This window comes from Mesoplodon densirostris, chromosome 3, assembly GCF_025265405.1.
Source record: "Mesoplodon densirostris isolate mMesDen1 chromosome 3, mMesDen1 primary haplotype, whole genome shotgun sequence".
NCBI classification, from domain to species: Eukaryota; Metazoa; Chordata; class Mammalia; order Artiodactyla; family Ziphiidae; genus Mesoplodon; species Mesoplodon densirostris.
In genome coordinates this window covers 148,420,242-148,439,744 of record NC_082663.1, presented here as the reverse complement: position 1 = coordinate 148,439,744, position 19,503 = coordinate 148,420,242, and the positions used below count along the sequence as shown (strand labels likewise).

Below are 19,503 nucleotides of genomic sequence, written 5' to 3'. Positions count from 1 at the left end.
AAGTCCAGAGCAAAACCTACCATAGACAAACTGGCAGACAAGCACCCTGGCCCCTGGCAAAGGATGTCTCACATTTTCTATCATCCATCTACCCACCTATCCATCTATCCATCTACCTGCCCATCCACCCTTCCATCCACCACCCCCCTACCATCATCCACTCACTCATCCACCCACCCATTCATCCACATTGTGAAGTTAGGCTTGCTTTTCAACCCAAAACTTGCTGCCTGCTTTCAAGAAAAGAACACACCATCAAAAGCAGGACCAGACACTTAGTTCTCTGCCATCTCACGCCTCTTGGGTTTCTGGTGGTGCCGGCCAGGATGCCAGCCTTGCTCACATTCCCTGTCCCCACTCCTCATGCCCAACAGGCTTGGTTTCAACCCTCTCTCCTCTTCCTGGTCATTGATCTGGAAGCACTGGGACGGGAAGAGGAGACAAGGAACCCCATGGTGCTTTGTGGCTCCACCCACCAACTCCACAATGGAGGGAACCAAGCAGATGCATGAAGCTCTACACATAACTCTGCTTTCCCATCTGACTTTATTTCACTTTTTTTCTATAAAACTCCTCCATAATTTCACAATTTAACAAAAAGTTTAAAATCCAGGACAGAAACAATCCTGTAACTTATTACAAACACAATTCTCCTTTATTCCTCTTATCCAGGAGTTGGTCTCGGGCCGATGAGTGTCCTAGTTCCTAGTTAGACACATTCTTTGTAAAAACCCTTGTGGGTAAGAAAGGTATTCGATACCTTTTGCTTTCAGGCGTCGGTTTACATTTTCTTCAGGAGATAGCAAAACACCGGGATTTGCACTGGGGTCAGGGGGCTTAACACTAAACACACGGCAATCACAAAGTGCCGGCCCCTTCCTATGGAAGCGTCCCCAGAGCCCTGGTGGGCCCAGCTGCCGGGCAGCTGGGGGTGGGGTGGGGGGAGCAGCTGGGAATGCCGTGGTCGGGGCCCTGGCTGCCTGGCACGTCCATCAGGTGGTCACAGGGCCAGCACTGGGCCCAGAGTAGCTCTGGAGGACAGCACTGGGGCCTTCTGGCCAGAGGAGGTAAAAAAAATAGGTTGGTGCTTCCAAAGGCCCTGGAAACAGCAGGCAGGGCCAGATGCTGCTGCTGCTGCTGCTGCAAAGGGCAGGCCCGAGAGCCCGGCCTTCCTCTAGCTGCCTCAGGGGCAGAGCCTGGCTCCTGAGCAGAGGGCTGCCCGAGTCACAGAGCCGGGAGGGCCTACAGCCCCTACCAGGAGATCCTCCAGAAGGAGAAAGACTAGCGCCCTTGGGCTGAGGCTCCCACCCACGACCCCCAGCGGCCTCTGTGCACAGAAGGCCAGGCAGCTGCTGCCTGGCAGCAGTCCTTTCTGTCCAATGTCTTAAGAGTTTCCAGAGAAGAGAAGTGCCCCACTTCGGAGTATTGTTGGCCTGCCTGGAGAAGGGGACGGTGGCAGCACGGAGCCTGCCACACAGGCCTGCCCTCTTCCTAATACCTCAAGGCAGTGGGGCTGGGAGAGAATCAGAGCAGATGGCGAGGAGTCACGGCAGTTTCCTCTGGAAGTTCTCGGGCCTTCCCCGAGTCCTGGGATCTCACCAGGAAGGCTGGCGTTCGGGGAAGCCTTGGAGGCGGGGCTCCCGAGGGAGTGTTTGGGGTCTGCCTGACAGACAGAATCGGAGCAGTGACAATGGTCAGGGACCACAGGGAAGGGGAGCGTGGCACGCCCCCCGTGGGAATTCACAAACTGGGGGGAGGAGGGTCCGTCCGACAGTGGGTGGGAGAGAAGTGAGCCTGGCTCCAGCCCCGGCCTCCTCTCCTGGAGCCGGTGGGGACCAGAGGAGCCTTGAGTCGAGGTCCCCAGCCCCCAGGAGCCCCCCACAAGGTGGGCTGACTCTGTGAGGGCGTTTTGGCCAGGAGGGAGGAGCTGGCTTGGCCCTTGGAGAGTTTCAGGCGTGCGAGGAGTTGGGTCTCCAGCCCCGGACCGGCGTGAATCGCAGGGGTGGTTGGGCCTACCGCCGGCCGGGGCCCAGGCACGAGGGGCTGGTTCTGAGTCCTGACGCTCCTCAAAAAACTCCACAAACTATCCCGTCTTATTTGGCAAAAGCTCATTTTTTCCAAAGTTCGAAGACTCGGTCAACAGAAGGAAGAGGATCCTATGGAAGGAGGAAGAGGACGAGCCCCAGGACGCCGACCCAGTCTCGGCCCGCGGCTGGCTGGGGGCCGGGAGGGCAGCTCCTGGAGACGGTGGCGCGCAGTGTTCACCGCCCCAGGAGCGGCAGGAGGCGTCCTCCCTGCACCTGGAGAGGGTGAGCTGGTGCTCCAGCCCGGCCTTCAGCCCGACGCCAAGGCCAGCGGAGACATCGCAACCTACAAGTCCCGCCTTACACCCCCCACCCCCACGTGCACTGCTGCCCTGGAAATGCACACCTGGGAACCGCTCGGTACCTACAGTGCAGACATATATATATAATAGAGAGACAACTATACAGCACGGAGTCCCAGCACAGTGAGGGCCGACACGGGACCGTGTCTGGCTGACGCGGAGGACGAGCCGGGCCCGTCCTGGTGCGGCAGGAGCCCTCTGAGGTCCTGGGGCGCGGCGGGGTGTTCCGAACCGTTGGGGGAGGCCGGAGGCAGTGCCCCAGCCTCTCAGAGGGGCCCGGGCAGTGAAGCTGTGCCACACGCCCCACCGAGGAGCGAGGCCCCCACCACAGGGCACGTTTCTTCCCCCTCGGGAGTACACAAGCCACTTTCCAAGGGGGGCCCAGGTGACGGCCCCAGGGTGTCGGGGAGCAGCAGCGCCGGCCTGGCCCCCTCGGCCCCGGGGCTCCCGACGAGGAAAGTGCAGCTGGCCGTGTGGGCCGAGGACAGGGCGGTCACTAAGGCAGTGCTGCGGGCGGGCAAGTCGAGAGAGGAGGGAAGGCGGGGCCCAGACGTGGCCTCCCAGGACCCCGGGGACGCGGCCCGGCACCCGGCCCAGGGTCATGTGGCCACCGCCTCCAGGTAGCTCTGCAGCTTGCGCACGGTGGTCTCATCCAGGGAGAAGAGGTCGAAGTCGAAGGTGGTGTTGGTGACGTTGAAGTGGCCGGTCTCCTCGATCAGGTTCACAATCTGGAGGGTGGTGGCAGGTGGCTTCAGCGGACAGGGCGCTAGGCTGGGGTGGACCTCGTCCCCCACCAGGCCCTCGAGGAGAACGGAGGGTGATTCCCTGGGGCTGCCTAACAGGGTCAGCAGCCCACGGGCCTCAGGGGCACCCCGCCCGGGATTCCTCTGAGATGCTTTGCCCTCACGGGGCCGCGGGGTGGGTAGCTGCATCCAGTACCTGCTGCAGCACGTTGCGCTCCCGCAGTGCCATCAGCCTCCGGTGCAGCTCCACCAACTCGTCAGTGTAGGCCTGGGGGACAGAGAGGCGCTCAGCGGGCGGCCCAGCGTTGCCCTGTGACCACACCCACGTCAGCTCCAGGCTGATGCTCCCCCATCAGCTCCAGGCTGGTACTCCCCTGCCCCGCACCGTCGTAGGCCCTCCCCACTTCCCCAGCCCCCACCCTGTCATAGCCTCCCCCAACCCTGCCCCAGCCCCGCCTTGTCGTAGGCCCCTCCCCACTCCAGCCCCGCCTTGTCATAGGCCCCCCCACTCCAGCCCCCACCTTGTCATAGGCCCACCCACCCACCCAGCCCCCACCCTGGCATAGCACCCCTCCCGCCCCAGCCCCCACCTTGTCATAGGCACCCCTCTTGAGGATCTTCTCGGGCTTGCTGCAGGGCTCCGGGCTCCGGCGGCCTGATGTCTGCAGGGTGACCCCCAGGTCTGCGTGAGCGCTAGCCCACACCCGCTTGCCCAGCCCCCAGGGCCACCGCCTTCCCAGGCCCCAGGCCTGCTTGTCCTCCCTCCTCTGGCCCTGGACCCAACTCTAAGGGCAGCCCCTCCTGGGGACCAGATGATCTCTGGGGCCTGGGGGTGAAATGACTTTCCTCTGTGCCCACCACCCTGAGCCTCAGACGCTTGGAGAAACCCCAGGCCCAACCCTCAGCCGGCCTCTAGGACGTTACCTTGCTGTTGGGTGGGGGTGGCTTCTTGGGTGGAGGGGGCTCCCGGCTGGGGAGGCAGGAGTCGGCACTGTTGTCGCTCTCGCTGTCACTGAAGCTCAACCTGAACGCAGACACGACACCCTGTCAGGCCACCCTGTGCTCAGGGGAGGGGCCCACCCTGCAAACAATGCTCTGGGGCTCTGGGACGGACTCGGCCACTCCCTGGGGCCAGGCCAGCGCCCAGCGCTCCCCCTACAGCTCAGGAGACCCCCTCAGCCAGCTCTAGGCGGCCACTGCCAGCTTACAAGAAAAGGAAAGAAAGAATGCTGCATCTGAGCTGCCTTCAAAGAGCAAAGAACCCAGAGATGAGCACGCTCGCTCTGAGAGGCTCTGGGACCTGGCGGGGCTCGCTGCTTGCGGCAGGCTCAAAATGCCCGGTGCGGTGAAGCAACCTGCAGGAGAGTCACTGCTGGCGGCAGCCTGAGCCCAACGCCCCGGAGGGAGGGAGGGAGGGAGGGACACAGGTGCCAGCGTGGTGACATCAGACGCCTGCCCCTTGCTGGGCGGGGCCCAGACCCTGAGTCTGCTGAGCCCACCCCACAGTCCTGGGGCCAAGGCTGGCACTTGCACTGGGCTGGAGGCTGAGAACGCACAGCCATCCCTGAGGTGGGCTCGCTCCCAAGGCCTGGGGGTGTCCAAAGGAGGGGCCTCAGCTTACCCCTCTGGGGGAAGGCCACACGTCATCTTCCCTGGGCCAGTGCACCTGGGGAAGGGGGAAGGGACCCCTGGCCCGAGAGCAGAGGAACCAGCCCCCATTGCCCCGTACGCCTGGGACCAAGGCTGGTCCTCGGGCTGCTGGGCACCGCCTCGCCCTCCTTCTCGGGTGGTGATGGACTCCTCTCCCTGAGTGTCCTGCCCCTCCCTGCCAGGCAGCCACACCCTCCAGCAATGGGAGGAAGGATGCCCCCCGAGGCCCCCAGGCCCACCTCAATGCCTAGGCAGGGCGCCACCCGGTGGGCTCAGAGGCTCCCTTTGCCTCACCCCGGGGAGCCCCTGCCCTGGCCCACCTCCTGGAGGCCCCACGATTACAGCAGGGCCAGGCAGAGCTGCCCCGGTGCGCCCACGCCCACTCCTCCCCTCCGGCCCAGGCACCTGGAGTCCCTCCCTGCGTTCGTCTTGCCAGCGGCCTCCTCGCCTGATGAAGAGTCGTCCTCGTCAGATTCCTCGGACTGCAGGTCCTCCACCATGGAGCGCAAGGGTCCTGGTGAGGGCCACGAGGGAGGGATGGAGGGAGGGAGGGGGAGAGAAGGGGATTCAGGGCTCCACCTGCACCCCAGAGTCCCCTCCACCCCCAGGGCCACATGGAGCTCCTTGACGCCACGACCCCCAAAATGCACCCAGGCAAACCCACCTCGGAGGTTCCTCTGGCCAGGTGGGGCCTGCCGCCCATCTCCAAGCACTGCCCCCGTGGCCACCCCCTCCTTAAGAGACCCCTGGCTCCCCCCACCCCTACCTTCCTGGCCCTGCTCACAGGCCTCTGGCCCCTGGCCCCAGACAGAACCGCAGGGCCCCTGCATTGCAAAGGGAAGGAGCAGCCCTCCTCTGCTCCGCGTGCTGGGATCAGAGCTCTGCCTGCACGCAGGACGAACCAGCCCTGGCTGAGGAGGGCGAGGCGGCCCGAAGCGTGGGCCACAGAACACCAGCCCCCCAGCCTGCGCCCCTCCTCGGGCCTGCCCAGCCCCGTGGCAGGCCCCTCCACTGCTCCCGGCCCACCGTCCTCCCCTTTCTCCAGAGACACTCGGTTCCAGTCCCCTACAGACGGCATCTTGGTTTATATTCCTGTTACCAAGGCAACAGAGGGACACAAAGCCCTCAATTACCTTGGTCATGTGATCCCGTGCACGGCAGGTTTCCCCCTCCCTTCCCCGTAGATAAGAACCATTGGAGAGAGTGTGGGCTTGGAGCACCCCATCCCCCAGCCCCCTCAGGACTGCATGTCTTTATGTCAGGCCCCCGGACTACGCTCGCCTCCCCCAGCTCTCCCCCACCCTCCAAAAAGGACTGCAGGCCGTGGAGGAAATTCTCAATCCGATCCACCAGAAGAGGTGCCTCCAGTGTGAGGGTGGGCAGGGGTCGACGGGCGGGGGGCCCTATCCGCTCTGGGGCAGGAAATGGGTCTGGTGCCGCCTCCCCACAAGTACCCCAGGCGGCCTGCAGGGAAAAGGCAGCACTGCAGGCTGTGGGGGCCTGGGCCGAGTGCTGGCCAGGCACGCGGCAGGAGCGGAGCGCTTGGCTGGGTGGCTTAGGCAGAGGAAGGGACCCTGCGCTGGCCAAGTGAGCCTCCATCTGGGAGGAGCTGGAGAGGAGGCTTCTGGCAAGGGCAGGGCCCAAGTCACAACAGGGCCCTCCGCCACACACCCACAAAGCACAGCACAAAGCCCTGTCGCACAGATGGGGCAAAGCTGAGGGTCCAGGCGACGGACAGCTGGTGGTCGGGTGACCTGTGCCGATTTTGCTTTTAATACCGGCCCCCTGAGCGTCCACACCCCTATGGACATGGATCTCTGGGGCCCGGTCCAGGCAAACAGCGTATCCTGAAGTGAAAACCTGGGCAAGCTCAGCCCAGGCCCGAGCCTCCCTACCCTCCCTCGCCCCCTGCCCTCGGGTTTTTCCGGCCGTGGCAGCAGCATTCAGACTCAGGGTGTGCTGAAACTCAGGCAGGAGCAAGTCCACGTCGGGAAATTCCTTGTGAACCCCTGGACTCCATACCAGACCCAGTGCCCCACTGGCCTCTGGAGAGGTCAGGGGGCTGCTCCCAGAGCAGTGAGCCTTTCCACCAGAAACCAGCCCCATGCGTCCCCACCCTGGCTCTCTCCTTTCCCAGCACGCACCTTGACTGTGGTTCTGAGACGGTTCAAAATCCGAATCCGAACTGGAGTCGGAGCTGGAGCTGGAGTTGGATGGGCTCGACTGGGCGGACTTCACCCCACGGCAGGGCAGGCGGGGCAGCAGGGAGAGAGGACAACAGTCATCTTTCAGTCCAAAGAAAAGGAGCCCTCCGGTGGCAGGGACAGCCAGGCAGGACGCCCCAGATACGCACTCAAAAGGCCGCCAAGGCGCCAGGCCCCGGCACTCGAGACCCTGACCCCATCCCACCTCCTCCCCCCAGCCCCAGGATGCCGCCAGTGTGCATTCAAAATGCAACCAATGACCTTTCTTTTCCCACTGAGGGACTTTAAATCTCCAGCCACGCCTGGTGCTCCCACCTGCCCAGGCAGGAGGACGGGGCCGAGGCAAGCTCTCGCCGCAGGGGGACTGGGGGCGGGCGGGGGGCAGGCGACTGTGGCTGCTCTCACTTGTGGGCCCTGCCCTCCTCCGGCGAGAGCACAGCTGGCTGGTGTGCGCTGCGGCGCTGCGGCCAACAGCTGGAAGGTCCGAACAGGAAAGGTGGGTGGGTTCTCATCCTGCCCCTCATTTCCTCAGTCTATCCTGAGGCTGAGTAGCGACAACAAGCTGTCTCCCTGTCACTGGGTGCCCCTGAGGTGATGATGAGTGTGTGGGCAAGTGGCAATCACTTGAGGACATGGTGGACTCACAGCCAGCCCCACTGCATCCAGAGCTGGTCACATCCCCCTTCCCCTCTTCCTTTAGCCCTGACTTGGCCACCAGGGGGCAGTAAAAGCCCAAACTAGGAGCCCAGGCCCTAGGATACTAGGACGTAAGTAGCGTGGGGCGGCACCTCCCACTTGAGAGGCCTGTGTGGGGAAGGGGCTGAGCCAGAACTGGGTGGCGTCTGCTCTGGGCCCTCAGGAGAAACCAACAGGCTCCTGCACAGGTATGTGCAGCAGGGTGATAAGCCCAGGGCCGGGGGCTGGGCCAGACTGGGCTCCAGTGGGCAGTCCATGGCTCAGAAAGCCTGCCAGCCCAGGGTGCCCAGACACCGTCCAGCCTTCTGTCCTCGGGGACTTTCTGGGAGAGCTGAGCAGCCTGAGCACCTGGAAGGGGCCAGGAGACAGGCGGAGGCACCCAGCAGTGTCTCCTCAATCCTGGCACGTGCCGCAGGAGAGGAGACCCCAGGAGAGGAGCCCCTCCCGCTGGCCCGTGGGCCGAGGGCAGCCCCAGCTCCCAGAAGGAGACCCGGGAAGGCTCAGGTCTCTCCTCAGCAGACTCAGAGAAGGATCCCACCGCCTGGGCACAGAATGCTTCCCAGTTGAAGAGCTGAGGGCTCCCTCCTCTGGGGTCTGCCACCGCCCAGCCCGACCTGCTCCGGGCTCTCCCAGCAAGCCCCTGCCAACGTGCCCGACTTGCTACCTTCGCACGGGCCAGTGGTGTGCCCTGAGGAACCCTCCCCGGGAAACCCGCCTAGACTGCCATCAACCACTGTCCACTGGGTGGGTACCACTCAGACCAGTGTGTGACCCTCCCCACCCCCAAAAACGGGCCTGGGGCCACATGGTCCCCCCTGCATGCATATCCCTGAGTTCTTATTCTGGCTCGGAGGTCCTGGCTTCTGACCTTGGCTTTCTCACCAACTGGCCAAGGCAGCCCCTGTTTTTAAGCCTCAGTTCCCCCATCTGTAAAAGAGCTGCCCTGCTGGCCTCTGCTGAGCACATGGAGGTGGATGCCAATTGCTCTTCCGACCTCTGGGGCAGGGAATTCGGACAGAGCTCCGGGGCAGGGAAGACCTGGCTGGGAGGCCACCAGCACACAGGCTTGGGCCAACAGGCTCAGGAAGGTCCAGGGCAGGGCAGCACCTGCTCTGTCCTGACGGCCCAGGCCAGGCGGGCTTCTCAGCCACACTCATCCCCTTTCCTTCCACATGAATCCAAGGGGTGGGGTGTGGAGGGGGGCGGGAATCTGGAAGTGGTTTCAGCCCCAAGAGCCTAATGGTTCCTGGGGGTCAGAAAAGCCCTCGAGGGGCTGCCGACGTGTCCTGGGGCTCAGGCCACATGGGGCGTCCGGAAGGAGGGTGGAGGGCCTGCTGTGCTCCCAGTGCTCCGGGGCCTGTGACTGAAAGGGACTGAGTGTCAGGAACCCCACAGCCAAGGAGACCCCACAGGAGCAGCCAGAGGAGCTGGGGGGCTCGGCCTGGGACTCAGACGAGGAGCTGCCTGGCCCCTTTGAGGGCCGAGGGCGAGGAGGAGACTCGAGCTCCACACAGCGGTCAGAGCTTTCCGGCAGTGGCGCCCACTCGGCCTCCAGCGTGGGACGGCTGGAGACAGGCAAGGGCAGCTGGGGAGGCCCGGGTCTGGAAGGCCGTCTCGCCCCCTTCACCATGGCCATCTGTGCCTCGCCAGGTCCCAGGGTCAGGACATGTGAGTCATGTCCAGCAGCCCTAGAGATCCCCCGGGCATGCTGACGGCCCAGGCTCGCCGTTCAGAAGTCTCTCAGCACGCGGGATGCGCCTCTTCAGCCAGGAGAAAGCCCTGGGCTTCCTTGAGAGATTCCAGCCTCAGGGCCGAGGTGGCCAAGGCCACAGACACTGGACACCCAGCCAGCCCCCACCCTCCACCGAGCAGGCGGAGGTAGCTGCCCACAGTGGCACGGGTGCTCACAACCATCACAGCAGGACGCCAGGGTGGACACCCGGGGCCAGGGCGCCAACATTCAGCCGGGGAGGCAGGGCTCAGGGAGGCCTCCACCTCTTCCCTACACAGGTGCACCAGCCCTAGGCACAGGAAGGTCTCTCTGGAAGCACCTGAGGCGGACAGGAGGGAAGGGCACCAGACCAGAGCTCTGGGTCTGAGCAGACGGAAGAGAAAGATGCTAGATGGGGCGCTATGAAGCACCCAAAGAACCTCCGGCAACCGAGAGGTGGCTGGGAGGGCCCTGGACTCCCAGGAGTCTCCAAGTAAGAAAGACGTTCCGGGATCCTGCCATTCTCAGGTTCACTGGCAGTCTCTCTCCCGGGCGCAAGAAGCACTAAGCATGTGACATCACCAGCCCTGTGTGTGTCCCTAATTGTGGGGATGCACTGTTACCCAGGAGCCACACTGTCACCCCCAGCCACCTCCAACGAGGTGCCCCTGGAAGCCGCACGCTCACAACATCGGTGCTACCGACACAGACCACCTCTGGCTTCACCTCTGGGAACCACTTGCAAAGTCCCAGTGGCTCTCTGAGCAGCAAAGCTGGAGACAAAGCTTCTGCCTTTGAGAGTGAATAAGTCTGGGAACTATAAAAGGCCACTGAGGGCTTCCCTGGTGGCACAGTGGTTAAGAATCTGCCTGCCAATGCAAGGGACAGGGGTTCGAGCCCTGGTCCAGGAAGATCCCACACGCCGTGGAGCAGCTAAGCCCGTGCGCCACAACTACTGAGCCTGCGCTCTAGAGCCTTTGAGACACAGCTACTGAAGCCCACGTGCCACAGCTACTGAAGCCCGCGTGCCTGGAGCCCGTGCTCCACAAGAGAAGCCGCTGCAATGAGAAGCCCGCGTACAGCAACGAAGACCCAATGCAGCCGTAAATAAATAATTAATTTTTTTAAAAAGGCCACTGAGGGCCGGGGCTGGTGATACAGGTGAGGGGGTCAATGGCTCACTCATCCATCCGTCCATCCAACTATGCGTCCATCCATCCATCCCTCCAAGTCCCTGTTCGCTGAGTACCAGAGGCCAAACAGCATGCAGAAATGACATGGCCCTCCAAGGCCCAGAGAGGTCTGGCTACTCAGTCAACAATCTGGCTCCTAGCTCCTTTGTGACTCAAGCCGTCTCTGATGGCGACATTCAGACCCACATGGAAATGCTGCTGCAGGAAAAACCCCAAACCTCTGGCTCCCAGACCCAGGGAGTGGGATGAAAACACACAGGGACACCACACCACGAGTGGCGAGTGGAGGGAGGGGGTGCCCTGGCTGACCGAGCCTGCGGCAGCTGGGTAAAGACTCCATGGTGAGACACAATCGCCCACCCTGACCCCAAAGCGGCCAGTGAGACCCCGGCCCACACAGGGGGCAGCCCGAGAAAAGCTGTGAATGCAGGTACCAGTATCATGCTCAACTGGGACCCTTCATCCCAAGCACCGTCCACACAGATCTCACGAGGCGGTTTCGTCACCCCCAACGTAAGGGGAAACTGAGGCCTGGCAAGGCACGGAGGCTGCCCAAAGCTACATGGAGCAAGTGGGTGCCCAGCCTCCTTGTAACCTCTGGGCGGCTCAGAGCTCGCAGAGAGAGGATGAGGGTGAGGTGTGGGAAGGGGAGAAGGGTGGGGCAAGGAGCCACCTCACCTCGGTCTTGAAAGAGGCCTCGTCCTCCGAGTTGGACTCCTCCACCTCCGGAGGCTTTTTGATCTCTCTGGGCTCGTTCTCAGCCTTGACTTTCTCCCCTTTGGCACTGCCCTTGTCCTTGGCTGGCTTTTTGTCCGAGAAGGAGGAAGACGAGGTGCGGGGTGAGGTGCTCGGGGCGCTCCTGGACCCCTTGGAGCTGCTCTTCTTCTGCTTTTTGGCGCTGGGCTTGGGTGAGTCGGCGGCGGCCGGCCGCTTGCTGGAAGACTTGGGCGGGGGCGGCGGTGGGGGCCCGCCTTTGGGGGACATGCTCTCCAATTTGGTCTCCTTCAGGGCCATCTTGGGCTCCTTGAATGCGGCTTTGGGCGGCGGGGCCTTCTCCTCCTTGGGCGGCCGGCCCTCGCCCAGCTTCCGCGCGGCGTCCTTGGCGCTCCTGGCCTGCTCGCGCTCCGGCTCCTTGGAGGCGCCCCTGCTCTCTGAGTCCTTGCGCGGCCGCTCCCGGTGCTCCTTGGTCGTCTTGTGGGCCTTGCAGGCCTTGCCGCTCTCCCTGCTGGCGTCCTGCAATGCCGGGCAGGAGGGGGACACGGTCAAATGGCATCTCGGGGCCGCCCTGCTCCGCCTCCCACGACCCCTACAAAGTATAATCCACCTGATTCAGACTCAGCTAGAGAAAATCTTCCATAAAGCGAAAAAGTAAGGCAGCAGGTGAGAGTTTTAAATGGAGCTGTCCCTTTAAACTACTAGGAAGTGTCAGCAGGTCCCAGGCGGCTGCAGGCTAAGACTCCCCTGAGGGATTCAAGAAGAGTACACGGTGAGTCAGATACAGACAGGCAAGCCACACCGACCCACTCCCGCTCCAGCGCCTCGCAGCTTCCCGCAGGGCCGCTGCGGCGCGGGGGCTGGGGGCGCCAGCAGGCGGGGCCTCTCCTCTGTCCCCACCAGAGCCAGGTGCCTCCCCAGGTCGCCGCCCCCCTGCCTGGAAGGCCTGGCTCCGGCCTGGCCCCAACGAACGCCGGCACCGCAGCTCTTTGATCGCCCTTTAATCTCCACAGTCAGCATTTACTGAGTGCCTGCCCCGTTCCCAGGCACTGCGCATGACTAACCGCTCCTAGACCTCCTGGAACCCAAGCCGCCTGGGCAGCTTTTCTAAACCATGTGCAATGCCTGAACCTCCGCCTCGGAAACTGAGGGTTGAGGGTGGAGCCTGGACTCTGGCGTTGATGAGCCAGGTCAGGGGGGCTCCCACTAGGGACAGAGGCAGTGAGCAGCCCTGCACCGGGCCGCCGGGAAGGCCGGGCTGGTGGACTCCAGCCTGTGCTCCCTCTGAGCAGGAGCAAGACCACCTACCTCACCAGGCGACGGTGCAGGGCGGGCAGGGCAGACAGCGAGTGCACAGTCACCCTGCCCCCAGGCAGCCAGCGCGCCCTTGGGTAGGAGCCCCGTCTGACACCTTGCCGGGCCTGCTCCTCATCAACACCGCGTACACCGCGTCATCACCTCGCCGCACAGCCAGGGCTGCGGGACAGGTGCCCGCTGCCGTCAGCTGCCAGGATTCTGCCCCCGACTCTGTGGGACAGGTGCACGGCTGGGCACCACCAGCAGCTAGACCACAGGGGCCCACCTGGGCGGGGCCCCCCAAAGCAGCCTCCCTCTACCAGCTCACCCCAAGTGCTGAGGGGACGGGCGAGCCAGGTGAACACCCAGCAGCTGGGCCTCTGCTTCCTGTGCTCACAGCCCCCAAGGGTCCAGCAACAGAAGCCTCCCAGCAAAGAGCCACAGGGAAAGACGGCACAGCCTAGAACCACCTCTGACCTACTGGCGTCCCCGTCTTCTTGCGGATCCGCTACCCACACCAGTGCCAAAGGTTCAGGGCCAGCCCCACATGGCCATGGGCTCCTGCCGCCTCCCTGGAGAGAAGTCGGCCCTGTGCCCTGGCCCCGGCCGTCATGTCACCACGGCAGCGGGAAGGGGTGCTCACACCACGAGCACCCCTTTAGAAGCCTGTGTAAAGGGGCACCCCTGGGGGGGGCTGGTGTGTGGAATGGGGCCGGTCTCTGGGGGCTCCACTCTCCAGCAAGCTGTTCCCCTAAGGAGGGAGGCAAGAAGCAGAGACCTCCCGCGCCATCCTGGCCTCTTCCTGCAGCGTCCACGAGCCCGCCTGGGCCGCACAGTCCCAGCCCCGAGAGGTGGAGCGGAGCACCCCTGATGGGGACGACTGCCGACGGCCCCCCGCCCGGGTCGGCAGAGCCTCCCTGCTGTCCAGGGCCTGCCCAACTAGCAGGGGCCTCGGAGCGGCGGCTCTTCACCCGGAGCTCTGGACGGGCACCCAAGAGCACAGGCCCTCTGAAGTCACACACTAAGTCTGTAGCATAATGTAGACGTTCCTGGGGCAAAGCTCCACTGCAGTCATGTTCTCAAAGCTGTCGAGGACCCAAAATGATTAAGAACCAAGTGTTAGAGAAAGGCCCACCAGGCCGACTGGCTGACATCAGACAAGAAGGCAGGGCGCCCTGAAGCTATAGGTGCACGAGTCCAGGGGGCGGCGGGACCAAAGGGAACAGCCACCTGCACAGTGAGCCTTCAGGGGGTCCCGGTCCTCTCCTAGGAGGCTCCACTTCCTGCCTGCCAAGCTACCCTCCGGGGGTCTGTGGGAAAAAACAGAACCACAGGGACCAATCCACCTGGGGCTGCAACAGCCAGACTCTCCACCGGCCCCCAGGCCCTATAAGGACCACCCCCACCCCCGCCTTCCTGGCCCTTCTGCCTGGAGCATGCGGTCCAGCCAGTCAGAGTCTGCAGGTCCAGGCAGTGGAGAATCCGTCTGGGGGAAAGAGCCGGTGCTTCCTCAGCTGGAAGAAGAGGCCGATGACTCAGAGGCAGGGCTGTGACAATGGGAAGAGGGGGTCTGTGGGAGAGCCATCAGCAGAAACCTTCGCAGGGACTCCCTATGTCACAGCGTTCAGGGGCTGCAGAAAGATGCTGGACCAGGAGGGGTGAAGACGGAGGACCCGACCTGCAGGCCTCCCAAGCCTCGCAGATACACCCACTGGCTTGGGGGTGTCCCAGGGGTCTCAAAGACCTCAGCAAAAGATGCCACCAGCAACCCCAGCAGACGTGGCTCTGTCGGCCACTGGAGTGTCCTCACCACCTGGGAGGGCACTTCTTAGGTGACTTGCAAGCGACAGGTACAGAAGAGATGGCAGTTCCCACTCTTCCTATTTTGCACCAACTTCCGAAAAACCGTGGGTGGCTTGGAGAAGCTGCCAAGATCGCTAGCAAGAATTTTTCTTCAAGTCCCGTGAGGTTCAGGGAAAGACCTAGGAGGCCGGTGAGGGGAAGACCCTGGAGCCACACTCTGTACTTGAAGACTGTGGCCTCACGCGTCCAGAGGGCTTAAGTCAGACAGATCTGAGGATTTCAGAGACCTAGTGGCCTTGTGGAAAGTGCCAGAAAGACCTTGCCTGGGTGGCATGGCCCTCCTCCAAGGTTGCTGATGAGCATAAGGCTGTAAGATGGCCCAAGAGCTCAACCTGTCCCACCTCAACCAGGCCCCTGACACCCGATAGGGAGTGAAGCAAGAAAACTGCCAAGATGAGAAATGGATAAACTTGCAGGGTTGGTGGTGGACGACCAGCAGCTGCCCTGAGAGCCAGGCGGAGCTTGGCCTCGGGGACACAGCTGTGTAGGTGGCTGCAGCATGGGATGCATGCTCACAAGCTTCCAGGTCCACTGCGGTACCAGCCCGAGGGCTCCGGAGGCCACTCTGGGACAGTTCAGAGAGAGAGGTGTCGGGAGGGCAGAGTGCCACCTGCCCGACTGGCCGAGAGAAGACGATGAAACGTTTCTTCTTGGGGCGAAACAGTTGGCTCCGCCACATGGTTCCACCTGGCCCCTCCCCGAGGTGAGCTCTCTCTGCCCAGAGCTGCTGCCAAAGAAGGAAGCGGAGCCTGGAGCAGCCGCGGGAGGGAGCGCCAGCCCCGACGGATGGGGCGTTCCAGTTACGCCAGGAGGCAGCGGTGGACACGCTCTGTCCACGGCCCCCAGCCACGCCAGCCTCTCAGGGTTCTGTCCGAGTGGCCCTAGGCCCTCGGACTCGGTGGACGGGAGAACGGGGCAGGCTCTCTGGCCTCAAGAGGAACGGGGGAAGAACCTGTGATCACTTGGCTGTCTGAGCGGTTCAGGAGGGCAAGCCTCCTGACGAAGGGCAGAGCAGCCGGGCGGAGCGCAGAGATGTGCTCCGAGAGAGGATGCCAAGGGAGCGAGTCCAGGGACGGAAGGTCCAGCTCTGCGGAGGGGCGCCCTGAGCCCAGGCCCCGCCGCTGGGCCCCAGCGCTCCCACGTGACTGGGCCTTCCGCCTCACTAACCTTGGAGCCGTGGGACGGTTTGGTCTTCTTGGGGTCAGAGAAGGCAGAGAGTGGAATTGTGGGTAACATGGGGTAGTCGGGGCTGGGCCTGGACACCGTTTCTGCTCCTTCGGGCATTACCATCACCTAGTGATAAAGAAGAGACAGATGTTATCAACGAGCAAGGAGGCAGGCTGGAAATTCGATCGGCAAGAGGAAGCCGGCCCGCGGAGCTTCCCTCCGGGAGGGGCCGAATGCCGAGCGCTGGAGCCAAGCGGGGCCGGGCAGAGAGCGAAGAGAAGCCAAGTCCCAGGATGGCTGGGCGCGGTGGGCCGGGCTGGCCGAGAAGACACGGAGCTGTGGCCAAAGCTGCCCCGCACGCGGCGGTGCAGACAGACCAGAAGCGCGGTTGGCACGGGCGGGAAGCCGGCCGGACACCCAGAGCAGGCAGCTGCGGCGGAGGGGGCAACCTGTGCGGGATGTGTGTGCCTGATGCCCTCCTCCACCGTGAGGTGGGCGGGGTGGACAGACAGGGAGAGTGCGGCCAGGCCAGAGGAGAGCAGCGTGGGGTGGGCGCAGGGGGGAGGGCCCAGAGGAGGGAGGGTCCGGGGTCCTGCTAGGAGGTGCACGGGGAAACACCTGCCCGGCTCCAGCCAGGCTCCCGAGGCCCCAGCTAAAGGGGGAGAAGGCGGCGGGCAAGTCCTCGAAATACTGACACCGCAAATTGACCCTAGTAGCAGTCAGCACTCAGAGGGAGCCTTCCAGACGCTGATGAGACAGAACAAAAGAATAAAGCGCACACACAAAAAAAAGAAGAAAGCATTTAGCTTGGTAAAACAGGCACCATGAATAACCCTGAGAACCTGGGATTCCCCGAGGAACCAGCGTTTCATATGAGGGGGGCCAAGGTCACAACTGGCTGCGGGGACACCGGGTTGAAAGGAGGGCGGGCGGTGGAGACCCTCGCCCCCTAAGCCCCGCAGCGGAGCCCGAGGCGGTGCTGCTCACGGGAGCCTGTCCGACCACCATGCTCTGAACCAGGCTCCCAGAAGCCACCTGCCCCACCAGGCCCAGGATCCCGCTGCTGGCGACCCGCACACTCCAGGCCACAGGGAAGCAACGGAGAGCGCAGCCCAGGAGAACGGCGGGGCCACAGGACGCCTTAGTGCATCCACCCGAAGACCTTTTCCTTCTACTTTCGCTGCAACTTCTCTCCCTTCAAATGAAGGTCCCCGACCAACCCTATCCCAGGACAGCACGTGGAGGCCTCCCATGTCACTGCCTGTCTGTGACAGCCCTTTGGGGCACATGGCTCCACGGGGACCCGTCTCACCCCTGGCCTCTGGAGGAGCCTCTACCTCTGCGCAGCTCACCTGCCGACGGGGCAAAGGATGAGACACAAGCTGAGGGGCTGGGCAATCGCCTGGCACAGCGGAAAGCAGCTCAGGTCACCGCTGAGGGTGTCTGAGCCTCATGCAAGGAGCAACAGGGCTCAGGCAACCCCGGGGGAAGGGGTCGCACAGAAAGCAGTCCTCGTGGGCTCACCGACGGCCCGCTCCTCCCGTGCTTCCAGCGCCGACATCTACGTCAACGCAGGCAGGCTCCGGGCCCATCTGCCACTGGATGGCAAAGGCGGCGCCACTGGGACCCAGAGCCCCAGAATGGCAAACAGGGACCAGGACTCAGGGCTCGGGAGCCACCGTCCCATAAAGGTCTCGGGCAGCTCCTAGGACCAGCAAGCACTGCTCTGCCATCAGCCTGGGGCCTGAAGCCTGCAGCCCCAAAGGGCGAGAAAGTTCCTGATCAGCCAACCGGCTCTCCAGGCAGCCCCAAAGGGCCAGAACAGCAGCCAGCAGAGACCACAGGGCGGCAGCTCGCAGGCCTCCCTTCCTCCCTCCCAAACTGCAGGCCGTGCCTGCCCTCCCCACCTCCCTCCCCCACCTCTGCGCACCTCCTCCTCCTCCTCCCGCCCTCCAGTTTTATGTGTTTAGATGATGCTCACTGAACCTGCATCTCCTCAGAGCAGAGAAAACATCTTTTTTTTTAAATTTCAAAACGTTTTAGTTTTTAAAAAATAAAATAAATGACTATAAATGATACAACCAGTTTTCCCATGTGACTCTAAAGGTTAAAAAACAAAACAAAAAACAACTTTACGTGGGGAGCCAAGGTCTCGGTGCTTGGGTTCTGGGGCTCTGAGAGGCCTGTGGGCGCTCTGTGTGTCTGTCTCCCAAAGAGAGGTGACCATGAAAGCTTTGGGGGAACACCCGGGAACACCTCGGGAAATACTTTGGAAAATATTTGGCAGCGAAAATAAGGTAGAGAAGCAGAGCTGGGGGAGGACCACTCAACCCAGCAGACTCGGGGCCAACGTCTGTGTAAGCTGATGCTGCACCTCCCGGCGCTGTGACGACTCCGTCAGCCATCATGTGCTAGATTAGAATCGCACACTAATCTTTTACTAGGAACACAGCATAACCTAATCACGTATTCTGCGATGAATACGTGATTGCTTTCATATTTTTAAAAAGGTTTATAGAAAGACCCAACTGAATTAAGTGAACAGGAAAGGACTGCTCCCCAGAGCCAAAAAAAACCAAGCCAAATGCCCTGCACGCACTGGGGAGGTGGGCCTGCCTCCACGACACACACACGCGCACACACAGGCTCTCGTGCCCCCGGCCCGACTCCTCCGTCCCAGGCTCGGGATGCCTGTGTGCTCAGCCCACCGCCCTCGGCGCAGTCCAGTCCTCCTCCACGACCGAGCACCCCACCCCGCTCTCCAAGGGCCCTGCCACGTGCACGGGGATCACTGGCCACACAACTCGCCACAGAGACCTAAGTTCTGAGAGGCTGTGTCACCAAGACAAAACCGCCAGGAGCGCGCATCAGCAGGGAGCCCCTACAGAGCCAGGGCTGCTCCCCGCCCCACTGATGACACGGCCCCCACAAGGCCTTGCTGATCTGGTTAAAACTGGCTCCGGTGCTGCGCCAAGCTGACAGACTGGCCTCGCGCCCATTCCTGCCCCCTCCCCCCGCCCCACCCCACCTCCATGGAGGAGGATGCTAATTACCCACAGCCAACAAGAAGCTACAGGGTAACTAGATACTAGTTAGTCACTCGCAGCGGACAACACCCTAGTGCAGACTCGGGACGCCTGGGTCCCATCCAAAGCTGCTGGGCGCCACCCATGCAACCTGCCCCTCTGGGTCTTGGGTGCCCGACCACAGGCTGGAGAGCCCCAGGTGCCCCCAGCACCAGGGCCGCCCAGCGCTGGGGGCCATTTTGGGGCACGTGGAGCGGCACACTCACCCCGCCGGCCATCAGCAGCTTGTACCGGAACTCCACGGTGGGGTTGTTGAAGGTGAGCTTCTCACAGCGCAGGTGGTTGACAGGCGGGTTGCCCTCCAGGTTCAGGAACAGGTCGTAGGTGAAGCAAACCTTCCTTGGCTCCTCCTTAAACAGAGAAAACAAGAAAGTCCACTCAGAGGGCTGGGCAGGAGGCTGCAGGGCAGCCACGGGCCAGGCACAGGCACTCCTTGCCGCCGGGCCTGCCCCCCTCTCCCCTTGGACCCTCATCAGCTTCTCTGTGTGTGTGTGTGTCTCCCCATTGCTCTGCTCATGCAAAATAAATCAACTTACTATTTGCAGAGCGGCAAAGCAGGCACCACGACAGAAATAAAGATCATCAGGATGATGTTCCCAGCTGGTTAATGAAGCAGTCCTGCTCGGAGCCCCGCACACACGTCCCCCTCAACCCTCAGTGCTCGGTCCATGAACAGGGAAGACGACGCTCCAAGACACACAGCTGCTCAGCGACAATGCTGAGACTGGACCCCAGGCTCTAGGACCAGGATCCTGCAGCCTCAACCCCCGGTCCTTTTCCTGGAAGGGAAATTT

At 62.7% G+C, this 19,503-nt stretch overlaps 1 protein-coding gene across 3 annotated transcripts in view; it reads right to left on the bottom strand.

Moving 5' to 3' along the window:
* Positions 1-536: 536 nt before the first annotated feature.
* The window catches only part of MLLT1 (MLLT1 super elongation complex subunit), a 118,219-nt gene continuing 99,252 nt past the window's right edge, over positions 537-19,503 (bottom strand). For 2 of the 3 annotated variants that reach the window (XM_060094310.1, XM_060094309.1), the window contains exons 4-12: positions 18,916-19,059; positions 15,624-15,749; positions 11,262-11,816; positions 6,924-7,011; positions 5,185-5,293; positions 4,054-4,153; positions 3,720-3,791; positions 3,326-3,397; positions 537-3,114 (exon numbers count right to left, since the gene is read on the bottom strand). In XM_060094310.1, the coding sequence (XP_059950293.1) occupies positions 2,986-3,114; positions 3,326-3,397; positions 3,720-3,791; positions 4,054-4,153; positions 5,185-5,293; positions 6,924-7,011; positions 11,262-11,816; positions 15,624-15,749; positions 18,916-19,059 (1,395 nt within the window). In that variant the 3' untranslated portion in view covers positions 537-2,985. The remainder of the gene's footprint in view (positions 3,115-3,325; positions 3,398-3,719; positions 3,792-4,053; positions 4,154-5,184; positions 5,294-6,923; positions 7,012-11,261; positions 11,817-15,623; positions 15,750-18,915; positions 19,060-19,503) is intronic. The other variant, XM_060094311.1, reaches the window with a different exon arrangement.